Below are 14,471 nucleotides of genomic sequence, written 5' to 3'. Positions count from 1 at the left end.
AGGAGACAGAGTGGGGATCCTAGAGCTGGAGATGCTGAGGAGATTTGGAAATGGGGAAAATGAGAAGGGGAGCAGGTGTTAGAGAACTGTGAGGGCCCTGTGGCAAACAACTTCCAGGTGGGAAAACAGGCAAATTTTCTTTTTTCTGTTTTTATTTTTTTTTTACGACTATTTAGTGCTTTTGCATTGCCTGGTGCTAACCCTGAGCAAAAGTACTGGGGTTTTGCTCCAGATAGCTAACCATTGTACCATCCCTCATTCACTGGAGATGAAAATGCATCTAATGAAGTTGCATCTAAAAGTTAGAAATTTCACAGTTCAAGGAAAAAGGGCAAGGACTATGAAAGGAGGTGGCTACAGAGTCATGATCTCTGCAGAGGCATAACAGGTACTTGTCTCTGTGGAAGTACAGTACTCCCTTTCATGGAGAAATAACACAAGCCTTCTCTCCATGGAGAAGTGACACCTGCTCTCTGAGTAGGAATGATGCAGTCTCTCTGTGGAGAAATGTCTCGGGTCTTTTCTCCATAGAGAGGTAGCATATCCTCTCTGTAAAGGAGCAACACATTGCTCTTAGGGGGTTACATGCACAGGTAGGATATTCTGAGAAGGGACTAGAAAGCTTCAAACCCAGCAAGCTGCCAACTGTGGAGCCACCCACTGTGAGAGAGCGGCTGCACAATGAAGGATGGAGGTTAATCAACGTGAGAAGCAGAGCGACCTGTCTCAGCCCACATCCTGCTGCGTAAGGTAGCAGCTAATTGCTGCTGAAATCCAGGGCCTGTGCTGTGGTCAGCCTCTTGGGCATATCAGTTCTTCCCAGCACCGTGTCTGCAGCTGGTCTCTGTGACAGGGGCAGGGGGTGAAAATCACAAGTTCCTGGAACAGTTTTCATGCACTGCGACTAGCTCCATCTTCTGAGCACAGGCAGAGGGAGGAACATCGAGCTCTGTATTGAGGGCATGGGGCACGTTCCCCTTGGCATTGACCTCTTTGCTGCTAGCTCCATGGAGATTGTTTGTCATGCTGACAAGGGGAGGGTTTGAGTGCCTGACTGGAGTGTTATGGGATGTGATTCTACTTAAAATGAGCTAAGCACAAGACAAGAATGTGGCCTTCATATGCTGCTGTGTCAGTCTGGCTGTCTGCCTGGGTAGCCTCGTTGTTTCCCATGGGGTTATGTCAGTATGGCACTTTGGGCAGCCTTTAAACTTTTATCTTTGACCAGTTTTACAGGAACATTTACTGCTCCAAATGTAACCCATACTGCACTGTTGGTAAGGACTTGAACTAATGATGCATGGTACTGATAACACCTTGCCTCCTTCAGTCTTTGTACAGGTATTTATTTGTATCATCAACACTGCTGCAAAGTTGCAAAGACTTAGGAGCTACTCTGCACACATAAAAGCCCAGTTCCTGAGAAATCAGATCATTTTGCAGTTTTTCATGTGTTTATCCTCATCACGCTGTTGGGTGCTGGAAAACTGCATTACCCACAACTGGACAGATGTGGTACAAAATGAATTGCTCAATGTTGAGCTGGAAATCAGTAGCAAAATAGGCAACAGAAACACTTCCTCTAAATGATGGAGAGTTTCTTTTGTAGACAGAAACTGCAGTGCACCTTTTTCTAAGGCCATACAAGGAGTCATCAATGTTCAATTGATTAGCAAGGGTTGTGTGATGTTTTGGGGTGGGAAGCTGGTAAATGCACTGGAGACAGTTCTTTATTGTCCAGAGCTCTACATCCAAACTCCCTCCCTTCACAGACCAGTGTCAGCATAAAACAAAATGCTTGTTGTCCAGAATTGTGAAGGAGTTCTCCTTGGTTACGTGATCAGTGTCTGCCAGGAAGAAAGCACAAAGATACATTGATGGGGAGGGGGTGAGCTGCAGTCCCTGAACTGCACGACACTCCCTGCAGTGGAAGAAAGGGCAGATTGTCCTCCCCTAAGAGGGGCATGGAGGATGGCAAAAAAATCCAAGGATTTAGCTTCTGGGTTAAAACCCATTTTTGGTACAAAGTCCTTGTTGCTGACAATTGGCATATGATCTGCATTATGTGGGCAGAAAGGAAATGGGGCCATAGAGGAAAGCAAACCTGGTAAGATGTGGCGTGAGACTTCAGCAGGAAAGACGCTGCCCAAACCTGTGCTCTCTTTTCATGTCAAGTTCTTCCTGTAAAATGACAGTAGTGCTCCCACAGCCTTTTCCTTGGCTACTGGGATCACAGCCTGGATCCCAAACCAAGTCTGTGGCAGTACCTTCTCTGGTCTCGACAGAGCCGTTTCAGGTGTGTCTCAGATGCCAGCCTTTCCTCACCTCACAGTATTCATCCCTCTGACAGGCTGATCAGATATTGCTGTTTTGGCTTGGAAGAGCCACTTCTGGAGCCTCATCAGCTGCCTGTTCATATTTGGAAAGGGAAAGATATGAACCAAAGCACAGAGGATATGAAAGGGTGGGGGGGGGAGGGGGGGGAAGGACAATTCTTCTGTATTTTTCTCCTTGTGCTTCCTTAGAATGTATTGCCAAACAACATATTTACTTGTACTTTTCTCCTTCCCACTGTAGGATATCTGGTTTCTGAGCCCTTCTGTGCTCTGTTGCACTCTCAGAGAAGTTACTGGCCAGAGCTGTGTGTTTCTAATTCCCTTTGAGCTTATGTCTTGTGCCATAGCTTCTTCCTTGTCAAATACGGACTCTTGCAGGAGATCTGGAAGGAAAAGTAAAGGCTCTGATGCATCCAGTCCCAGAGTAGCAGGCAGATGAGCCTAACAGTGCCATATAGTTGTGATCTTTTGTGTCGAGTAGAGGATACTATTGTCAAGACTCTGCATGCAGCTGAAATTTTGTCCTCTAGTCGCGGCTTCCTTCACTGTATGGTTGCAGATGGTCCCATGTCCTCCCTTCCAGCTCCCTGAACCCCATTTTTGTGCAATACTTCCAGCTAATGCGTACAGCTTTCAGTCTCTAACACCTTCCTCTCTGCTAGCCATGCTCTTTAGACCCACTGATCCCAAGCCCACACGGTTCCCTGGTGCTGCCAGAAGCTGGAAAGAGGCTGTAGCTGATGCTGATGTCTCGCTTTCCTGCCCTTGTTGAGGGCAGATGCCAGCTGTGTTTGGGCGTGCAGGGTATGACTAAGGATTGCCAAGTGAGCTCAGAGGCACTGCTTGCTGGAAGAGCTCCCTCTGCATCTGGAAGCTCTTTCCAAAAGGGGCTGAGTTAGTGCTGTGCTGCAGAGGCCCATTATTTGTACAGCACTGGATTCAGCGTGGACTGAAAGTCTTTTGATTTTTACGGGCTGGCATGAGGCTCGCACAGAGGATGTGGGCCTGGGATGGAGCACTTACAAGTGCTCCTAGGCAATGGAAAATTTAAATATATGGGCCTGGGACATGCATGATAATGAGGTGTTTGAGCTCCCTGCTTGCTTCATAGCAGAGCCAGTGTCTGGCAATGCTGTGGCATCTAACAACCATACATTGTCTCCCTTTGAACTGCACAGCGTTCAGGGTAGCCAGGCTTCGCCCTCACCCTGCTCCTCAAACAACCAAGGGACTGTGGGGGAAATGTCACCGGGGCTCACAGTCCTCCTAAAAGGTACCCAGATGGTCTGACATCATCCCAGATGTCTCGGAGGCAGCTCTTTGACCCAAGAAACGGCTGAAGGCTCTCAGTTGGCCCATGGGAGCATGCCTCTTTCCATGCTTTGTTCCACCAATATTTTAGCTAAGTCAGAGGTAGCCCCAAGGGCCAGATACAAAGGTGGCAAGTGGCAGCTGAACTGGCGTGTAGCTGAGGGAGTTCTCCTCTTCCCTGCTGTTGCTGCTGGTTGTACAGCCCTGAGCCATCTCAGCCGTGAGGTAGGGCCCTTAGCAAGGATGAACCAGAAGAGCAGCAACTCTGTTGCATGTCCAGGTATCACTGTGGAGGTGAGAGTCCATATTCAGTTTCTCATCATTTCAGAAGCACAGACATGAACTAATCACTCTCCAGCCAGCCACTGTCACCCAGGCTTTCCCCAGCTTTAGACCGTGATGTTTCTGCTCCAGATTTGGAGAGTGAGATTTTGTAGCCCTGGCTGTTTCAAGCCCTAGGTTCCAGCTGTACTGTCAGCTTGTTCAGAATCATGATTTCTCAACTCAAATGCACTGGAATGGCAATTCAGTCCCTTCCTCTCTGCTCAGTTTCATCCATGTTGATCTGGGAGAAACAGAGGAATCTCCCCACCAAGCTATCCTGATTTAAATCCTTTAAATCCTCATTTAAAACTTGTCTGTGACAACTACAAACCACTCCAACTGGCAAAAAGTGTCTTCTTTTTTTTTCAGCTGTTCTCTATTGCTGATTCCTATCACCCTCTCCTTTAATCCTTGCTCCATCCTCTACACAAAAGTGCATCTGCACAGGCAAGCACATTGGAAATAGCGTTTCACCTTAAAGTACCTGGCACAAGAACGCTGGACCTTAAACTGGTCATCCTTGTTGTGAATAAGTTAGATTTATCCCCAAAATGAGATGAGCGTCATCTGCACAGCAGTGGGGGACTGACCTGACCCTTGCCAGGGAAGAAATGGTTAATTTTCTGCCTCGCAGGAGAGTGTCTTTGGCATGCATTTCAGCGCAATGACTCACTGGGGCCAGAGGGAGTGGAAGTGCAAAGACCCCATTGCAGCAGTCAGCTTGGGAATCCCACTCCTTGGCTTCTCGGAGCCAGGAGAGGTTCCAGCTGTGGCCTTACAAGGCCAGAACAAGAAACCTGCTGCCGTGTCCTGAGCGAAGCTGCTGCCAGGCACTCCCTGCACGAAATGCTCTAAATCCTCTCCTGGAGGCTGGGGAGACTGGAGGAGAGGGCTGGGCTTTTACCAAGATATTCTCCTTATTTAAAGCTCCACTTGTCTGCCAGCTCCTGAATCACATCCAGTCCTCCAGAGGGAAGTCAGGTCCCTCTTGCAGCCCATTTATGGGTACGGTGTGTGTTGCCACCCGGCAAGGGCTGCAGTCTTTAGGATAAACCTGGAGTTCCTTACAGACTGGGAGGAGAGATGGAAACAAACACAATGAGCCAAGCAATTCAGAGCAACACTGGGAGAGATGGAGAGCCAGTTCAGCTCCTTTTGGCTCCAGTAAGCACCGTGGCGTTCAGGACTGGACAGGTTTAGGTCCTGAGGTGAGTTCCACCTTCCCTCTGGCTGAGCTACTCAGCCTCCTGGAGGCGATGCTGGGAGACAGGCACTTCCAGACAGTGACTCAGCCCGTCCTAAAAACTATCCAAAGCAGATGGGATGAATTACTCTCTGGAGGTATCTCCCCCTGCCTGGAGAGGGATTAGATGAAGTGCCCAGCTTTCTGATGATTGAGTTGGGAACATTGAATCCCACCCTTCATTTTTACTGGGGACAAACCATTTGGCCTCCCTCATATTTTGCTCACTTTGAAGCAAAACCATGTGTGTAAACATTTGTACATATGTTTGCATATATAGTACACAAAGTTTATTTTACTGAAGTTACAGAGGCAAGCACACGTTGGAAATGCTGGAATCTGAGTTGCCTGTGCATCCGCTTTAATATATGACAGAACTTTTTCCGGGGAAAAACTGACTGAAACTCCATGGAAACGACTCAACTGTGACAAAATAAAAGGCCAAAAGGAAAGAGAGTATGAAAGAAGGAGAGGGAGAGATGGTCCCAACCCCATGTTTGGAACCTGTGTGAGGGTGTGGAGAAGTGCTGAGTTTTCTAGGAATGTCTGCGTCAGTTCTCTCCTGACCGGTTCAGGAGCCTTAGATGCTCACTGCACACAGACTTCACTGTTGCTCTGCATCGTTTCTCCATTTCTTTTCATTTTCTTTTGGCCGAATGCAGGCAAGAATGTCAAAAGGAGTTTCTGTGCATGCTGGAGGTGAGAGGCAGTGTCCCCGTGAGAAAGCCAAAGCAAGATTATTTTTCCTATTGCCTTGTTCTCAGAAAAGCAAACAAACAAGCAAGCAAGCAAACAAAGAAAAAAAAAAAACAGCTTTCCTGGGCCCAATAAATCCCTCAGAGGAAAGTGCAGTTTGACAGAATTGCAGGCATTTGGAGGAAGGGTTTTTGTAATGGGAAATGTCAAGTGATGTTAATTATAATCACAGCTACAGTATGGATAATGAGATTTGGGGAGTCTCCTCTTTGAAAGAGCCTCTTCTACCAGTGCCTGCGTTATTATTCCTGTCTATGAAACATGCATGAAAATTTGTAAGGTAAAGGTGGTAAGGCATGAAGCAGAGTTCCACCTAACCAAATGGAAGGTGAATCCTGCGGTCCCTAGAGGGAGAATGGGTAATACATAAGACAGAAACAAACAAGAAGGAATTCCAGACCTGGCTCCAAAATGCTGGGAGCTAAGGGAAATATTCCCCCTTAACTTCAGATGGACCTCAGGCTGGAAGCCAAGTCACCAGCTGGGACGATGGGAGATTCCACTGTTGTGGGTGATTTGTCTGCAGTTGCATCATCAGCTTCCATGCAGAATCCAGAGGGATATTGATGACACAGCTTGATCAGTCCTTTGAGAAACTTTCCAAACTGTCTTTGCACAGCAACATCAAGCCTAGAAACATCCGTTTGCCAGCACTGCTGATTGCCTTGTGTATTTCTTCTGGACAAGGCCTTCATATATTTCCATGATAGGCATGAGAGAAACCTCTAAATGCCAAGGGGTCCACCATGTTATTCCGAGATGGTCAAGAAGGGGCAGAGCTGAGAAGCTGCTGATCCCTCTGCTTACAGGTATTGCTTCATGTTCCTCCCATGTGTTTTGCATCAAAATACAGGGTATGTTTTTGCACAGATGGGGACTTCTTCTGGGCATCTTTTCTCAGCTGCTCTCAATAAGCTGAAGTTTATTTCCATGCAAACACAGCTGAATGGATGCTACATCAAAGTTGGTCACACTGGGAGGACTGGACACATCTGTACTCTTCCTGTTGGCTTATCTTCGGTGGTCTGTCTTTCTAATCACACAGGGACCTTAATTTCTGTCATTATGAACTCGGCCTGATTCTACTCGGATTGATACTCTATATGGTTGCCTGTATTTGCATGGGATGGCAAACAGCAGAGCAATGTAATGCTGGTGTTGTATTGCTGGAAAAAACAATATACCCGCGACCAAATTGATTCAGCAATAACTTGACTAGTTATAACATAACTAGTTACAAATAACGTTTTGTTATTTGTATTCATTTTCACATATTAGCTTATACATCTGTTAATTTGTGGAACCATTCATTGCAGTACATATGTACCAATCAGCTTCCTAATTATGAACAAGGCAGGTGCATCCTTGACTTGTTTAGAGGTATTTCAACTTTTAGATAACTCTTCTAACCATGTGCCACTTACATCTTAATCTGGAGGACTTTAGAAGAAATCCATTAGGCTTTTGGTATTAATGTCATTCAGTGTTCCTTAGTCCAGGGCACAGTTCTCCCAGTCACTAGGAGTTTTTATCCTAATTGTCATGCACGATTCTTAAGCTTACTTAGGCCCAAGCACATCTCTCCCAGCTTTGCAACATCTTTTGGAGCAAGAGTTGTTCTTTGGTTCTATGTTTGTATAGCATCTGGCTCCACAGAGATCAGGCCTTGAGACAGGGAAGAACATCCCAGCTGCCTTCATGATCCAAACTGGCAGTGTAGAATTATTTATAAGATAGTAAGCATCTTAATTCTTGCCTGTTAAAACAGTGACTGTTGCATCTACTGGTCTCTCTTCTCTTCTCTCTCCAGACCAAAGAAGCTCTCTTCACAATTCTCCAGGACCTAAGGCCTGAAGACCACTTCAATATCATTGGCTTTTCCAACCGAATAAAGGTCTGGCAGCAGGACCGGCTGGTGCCAGTTACTCCAAATAATATAAGAGATGCCAAAAAGTACATTCATAACATGTCACCTACTGGAGGTAGGATCCAGAGATATGAATGGTATTAATTTTGCTATCCTATTAACTACACATTCAGTACTGAATGTGGTCATGTATCATGTAGCAATGAAAAACATCTGTACTAAAGTCATGGGAGAAGGGGACCCCTTGCCTATCTCTACACATGGTCAAGTGGTGGAAGGATATGGGCCCTGTACCAACTTACATAATGGATATCTCTCCCCAGATCTGGTTAAAGCCAAACTGGCCCCATTCTCCCATTTGTTCAGTGACATTCTGGGAGTGGGAAAATTCCCAACATCATTTCTTTATGACACATGGGAAAAAAAAACAAACGTCCCCGTGAAGGACACGGGTCTGTACTTTTGCAGTTTCTGAAAACCTGTGTAAAAGGAGGAATGTAGTTATGCCTGGGTCGTAAACCCCATAACTGGACTAGCCAGTGTGGGCTGTTGGGTTGCCTTCTGCCAGAGCTGGTTCCTCACCTAGTGCTGTCTCCTTCTTGTCTCTTCCTTCTAACTAGCATTAAGGAGCAGCCATAATAACATTCAAGAATTTCTCATCCCTTTTTGCTTGTGCCTTATTGTCAGGAATGAAGAGGGGAGAAGAGGAGCCCCCAGAGCAGTGGCAGAGTGCAGGCGTGATTTTGAGTTTGATTCAGTGGTCTCCTAGGAGTCTATGGACATTAGTGTAAAAAATTAACAAGGCAAGGTTTGTAATCAAGCATACCTTGGCAGCTGTGCCCATCCTGGCTGAATACTCCTCAGATAAGCTACAAAATGACTTATGCAGATTTTTCTCCATGCAAGGGATCACAGCTGGCTGAAGGTCGGACAGGGTCTTCCTATGGTTGCCCCTGAGCAGTGACCACTCCTAGCAAAGGAAACGCTCTGATGGAAAAACACAGCAAACAGGATGGTTGGCCACACTGTTTGTATTACAAGGAAGAGAGTTTAGGAAGTGGTCAAGAGACCTGCCCAGTTAAACAATTGCCAATAGCGGGACAAAATTTAGAGTAAAAACCTTTTTGCTTCTGAAGTGCCAAAAGAGAGTTGTGCAGGGACAGCTGAGTTTGCCTGTGGACCTGACAGAACAAAAGCAAAAGGAAATGATTAACTCTGAGGTTCAACAGGAAGGTGCAGTGACTCTCCACCACAGGCAAGCAGTAGTTCAGTTTTGGCTAACTCTGCATTTTCCTCATAAATACGCTGTGGCTTGAGTATCGTCCTGTGAATGTGAATGCACTTTGGCTCACAGACCAAACACACAGAGCACGTGCTGTGCTTGTACTGCTGTGTCATACTCGCACGCCAAAGAAGTGGGAACAAGATACTGTGGCACAATATTTGTGCATGGTGCAGGAGGCATTGTTCAGTGCTCTATGGCTCTGTGACGTGGCTGGATTTGAAATGACACTGTCTGCTACACAAGATGTTTTTTTCATTCGTTTCTGGGGAAAAAATTATTTCTGAGGTTTTGGACCGGGATGGGGACTGTGAGAATATTAAGATGTTTAGGTGCAGGATTTTGGTTCAGTCATTTTGCAGAAACACAGTCTGTATTCTGAGGACTTTTCAGACATTTTATGCTCTTTCCTGTTCTTTGTCTTGGTACAGACACTGGAGCTGTGCAAACTACGTTTCTAGGTTCATGATGCATGGTCAGACGTACTAGCACATCTTTGCTAGTAAAACCCCTAGAGCTCCCCTTCTGGACATGCAGGAGTCTGCTGTGTGTGTCTCTTACTCCATTTCACCTGCTTTTTTTTCCTGAGAGCTGTTTTTAACCCAGACATGCTGATCTTGTAAATATTTCACAACCAATCCCTCTTTGCTTTGACTAGCACAAGAAATACCTGGAGCCAGTTTCTTTTTTTTTTTCCTTTTTTTTTTTTTTTTTCTTTTTTTCTGAACATGCAGCAGTCCTGAATCCTTTCCATGCATATTCTTCAAATGTACCTGTATTCCCTCATTTATTTTCTGTTTTCTCCCATTCTCTCCACTTCAGGCAGTTGCATTCTTTGCTAGGGCATTGTATTTTGAAAACACCCTCCTCATCCAATAAAGCAATTTATCTTCTCTTTAAACTTTGTTAACCACTCAGGTTTGAAGAGCAATACCAACCACTTGTTTTCCCACTTGAAGGGCTTTTCTCTCTCTTCAAATATTGTGCCCTTCAGACAAATTGGGCAGAACTCGTTTTCCCAGTTCAGATGCCATCTCAGAGAGTCCAGTAATTAACTTTAACTGTTTTTGTATCTACCGGTAGGACATAGTATTTACTGTGACCCTGCCTACCATGCCTGATTGATTGTTGTACATTGAAACATTCAATGATAGAGAAATTTCACAGAATCAACTGCAATTCATATTTTAAATCATAATAATATAAACAGTTTTTCCAAACTGGTGCTGAGTAAGAGCTGATTTAAGTAAAAGGGATATTGCAACCTCATGCAGAGAAAAAGAACATCATAACGTACAGAGTTGCTGTCATTCTACTAAAGGGAGCTTAGGATAATTATTTGCACCACCCTTAGAAGGGGAAATGAGCTAATCCTTTTGGTGCTTTCCCAGGAACTAATATTAACAGTGCTCTCCAGACTGGTGCAAAGCTGCTAAATGATTACATTGCTCAGAATGACATCGATGCCAGAAGTGTCTCTCTGATCATCTTCCTCACTGATGGGAGGCCCACTGTTGGGGAAACACAGTCATCCAAAATCCTCAGCAACACCAAGGATGCCATCCGTGATAAATTCTGCCTCTTCACCATTGGCATTGGCAATGATGTGGACTACAGGCTGCTGGAGAGGATGGCACTGGAGAACTGTGGCATGACAAGGCATTTCCAGGAGGATGAGGATGCAGCCAGCCATCTGAAAGGGTTTGTTCTGCTTTGTCTGTCCTTATATCTGCATCAGGTCTTGTGGGCATTTAGGGGGGAAAATTCTCTAAGGGGATGTGGCAAGACATGGAAATTTGTCTGAGGCTCAACTCTGGTTAAAAGATACAGGGTGTACTTAGAAACTGAGATTTAAAGTTTCTTTCAGGAAGGAAGTGTACCCAGAAATTGTTTCCTTTCTAGCAGACACTCTAAGGAGCACTGGAGCCCCACAGAATGAAGCATTCATTCCCCTTACTCAGAATACTATTCTGGGTATGTAAACCTGGAGAGGTAGAAGGCAAGTGCAAACTCTCCTCAGGTGGATGGAGGAAGGAAAAGATGCATTAATCAGTTTAAATTGACAACATAAACAGCAAGTAGTTGTTTCATTCATTTTTTCTTTGTGACCCAAACAGCTTTCCTGTAATCCTCATCATTTAGTAGGACTGGAGGTTATGTTTTTCTTCTGTGATAGCTCTGTCTAAAACGTCAGGCAGTGTATCAGTATTTCCAAGTAAAAGTGTGTGGCTTTTGCACCTTATTGTTTTGAATCTCAGAAACCAGAAAGAGACAGTCATTGAGCAGGGGACTGACATTTTGCCTGGACAGTGCCTAGCTCACCTGCAGCTATGTGACCATGTACCTTCCGCTAGAGCTGTTCTTTCTGTGGTGGTTATGCTGGGACATGAGTGTCTTCCTTTTAAACCATATTTTTTATATCCATCTGCCACTCCACCCATGTCATTTGCTTCTCTGAACATGCATTTTGGATAGCAAGTGGCATTCCCTGGCACAGGAAGGATGTGCTGACTGGGTGGGCCACAGAAACCCAGCCCAGCAAGTAGTTTTTTTCAAACACCTCTATCTGATAAGCAGCTCACTGATTATCAAGGTCAGTGATGGCAAACCCATCATCATACCAAACATTTGGTATCTGGTGCCAAATTTATAAGGAAAAGCACAATAACTTGTTGGAGGCCAATTCAAATAACTGATGGAGGGAAAATCTATGTGGATACCAATGTAATTTCTGAGTTCCATGGTCAGTGGATTGTATTTTCACACAGATGCTTGCATTGTGCTTTCAGGCAGGTTTCATCTTTCATTCCACCACTTGTATAGTCCAGGAGCTATTCCACGGAATATTCTCAGGTTGAATTCACTCATTTTAAAATGCGTCAAGGTGTCTTCATTGAGGATGCTGAGTGCTCAGAGAGATTTTCAAAGAAAGCCAACCAATTCAGGCCTTGTTGTTTTTTTAGAGAATAAAATATAAAGTGCAACTCCAGCCTTCCAACAATCTGTGTAACCAGATGTAAAAAATAAATGCAGACTGAGTTTAAAAAGAGCTGAGGCCACTTCCTTGTTTATTTACCAAATTAGACTCAAATGTTTTGCCAAGAGATGAGGAGGATGACATTTAAATGGGAAATTTAGCATTCGTGGAGCAGCCTGGAAAGTTCCATCAAAAGCACTTTGCTTCAGGGAAAACACAGTGCTGTAAACTTAGGCCTTGACCCCTTGTAAAAGCTTTCTGGCCTGTCCAATGCAACATATTCTCAGAATAGTGTATTCTGAGTGTCAGGTCACATTAACAAAGCATTATAGAATTAAACTCTGGTTCCACAGAAGCCATTATATGCTCCAACAGAAAATCAGTGATAAGGTAGCGATGGTTTCTCTTCCTCCATACCTCCTGTATTTAGTGGTTAGGATTCCTACATTCCTTTGAAATACTCTTGATTTTTATTTTCCTTTGCGCCACAGAAAACTGTATTCCTGTCTTGCACTGACCATCCCAAACTGTAGTAGTTAGGGCTTTTTCCAGCAATACAGAAGTTTTGGTTCAGATACTCTCCAGCTTTTTGGGACCTAGTATCTTGCCTTACCATTTCTGCCTATGGAATACCACACATAATACCACTAGAAAACAATGGGTAATGACATGTTTTCTATGTACATTTTGAAATAACCACAGTGCTTTATTTGAGCCTGAGAGGCTAAGAATTTATTTTTAATGGACAGGCCCTCTCAAGGAAATTTAATTGGCCAGAAATACCTCCTTGCAGAGCTCCTGAATTCTAGTGGAAGCTAGGTAAGAGCCAGACCATGCTGGGATGCTTCTGAACATACCTAAGAGACTCTGTTTAGATGCCTAAGAAACACTGAAAACTAGAATGGGGCAGAGAATAACGTTGGCTGAAAGACACCTGTAGAGGTCATGTAATCCAGCCTCCTGCTCAGAGAGAAGCTACCTTCAAATTTAGGTGAGGTTTCTCAAGGCCTTTTCCACTCAAGTTTTGAAAACCTCCAAGGGTGCAGACTCCAATGTCTCTTGGAACCCAATTACACTGTACACACTAGGTAAATTTCAGGCCTGACAGCCCTAACTGTTCCTGAATATCCTGGGAGATGTGTTAGATAGTCTAACTTATCCTTGGCCAGGAATAACTACAAGAATGTGTGCATATACTTGTATGAATAGTACTAGCAGTGTGTAATGTGTCTTTATTTTAGATTCTATGATGAGATAGGAACACCCCTTCTCTCTGACATCCGTGTTGACTACCCTGAAGACAATGTGGAGCAAGTCACTCAGAACTTCTTCCCTAACTACTTCAATGGCTCTGAAATTATAATAGCCGGCAAACTCATCAACCGTACCTCAGATAGCCTCCATGTGGAGGTGACTGCTAGCAACTCCAAGAAGTACATCCTCCTTAAAACAGATGTGGCTATTGACCTGCCAAGCAAGAATGACATCAGAGCTGTCCCTGGCCTGGAAGATGGCAAAGGTGATCAAAATTACATTGAGAGGGCATGGAGTTACCTCACCATCAAGGAATTGCTTAACTCCCGGCTGAAGAGCGATGACAATCAAGAGAAAGAATATTTGATGGAGAAAGCAAAGTCAATGGCCCTGACTTACAATTTTGTAACTCCCTTCACCTTTCTGAAGATGAGAGAGGCTGGACTCCATTCAGAACCCCCTCCAGAGGAGCTTATCAGACCTTCTACTGATGGCATTGGTGAAAAGCTGCAGAGCTTGCAGGGACACAAAGCACCACCAGGTACGAGAAAAAAAAAAAAAAAAAAAAAAAAAGTTCACATAGGTAATCTCTCACAGCTGACTTGGTAACAGGGATGATCAAGCCAATGAATTGTAGGGTGGTAAACAGAAAACTGGGATTTTCATATTGATTTTGTTAATTGTGGGCTTTGTGACCTTAAGCAAGACCTTTTAGGCACCTAACTCTCCCCCTGGAAGCGTGTACTTTAGAAACTACAAAAGAAAATTTAGTGTTTTAAGGGAAGCTTAAAATACCTGCAGGAGTATGTACAACAATCTCTCTGAATAGTATTTTGTGAGCATTATGCAAATCAGCATTATGGCCCTTTCTGCTGCTCAGTAACAGCCTTCTCTCCCCACTCCTAGGTATACGCAGACAACAAGATAGGCAAAGAATTAAAGTCTCCAAAACTTCAGGTCAGTACATGTTTTCTGCCTTTTATAATCCAATATATTTGCAGTTGATTTAAAAAATTTTAATTGCATGCCACCTGTCCATTAAAAATAAATTATTGGCCTCTCAGGCTCAAAGAAAGCACTGTGGTTATTTCAAAACGTACATAGAAAACATACCATCCTAA

The 14,471-nt window shown here is 44.4% G+C and overlaps 1 protein-coding gene across 1 annotated transcript in view; it reads left to right on the top strand.

The window, feature by feature from the left end:
- Positions 1-14,471, top strand: part of ITIH5 (inter-alpha-trypsin inhibitor heavy chain 5) — a 48,056-nt gene that overhangs the window by 25,787 nt on the left and 7,798 nt on the right. Inside the window, exons 8-11 of the mRNA XM_035331690.1 lie at positions 7,781-7,952; positions 10,511-10,820; positions 13,338-13,891; positions 14,257-14,307. Coding sequence (XP_035187581.1) covers positions 7,781-7,952; positions 10,511-10,820; positions 13,338-13,891; positions 14,257-14,307 — 1,087 coding nt within the window. The remainder of the gene's footprint in view (positions 1-7,780; positions 7,953-10,510; positions 10,821-13,337; positions 13,892-14,256; positions 14,308-14,471) is intronic.

Source organism: Oxyura jamaicensis, chromosome 1, assembly GCF_011077185.1.
Source record: "Oxyura jamaicensis isolate SHBP4307 breed ruddy duck chromosome 1, BPBGC_Ojam_1.0, whole genome shotgun sequence".
Classification (NCBI taxonomy): domain Eukaryota; kingdom Metazoa; phylum Chordata; class Aves; order Anseriformes; family Anatidae; genus Oxyura; species Oxyura jamaicensis.
This window is presented reverse-complemented; position numbering and strand designations above follow the sequence as displayed.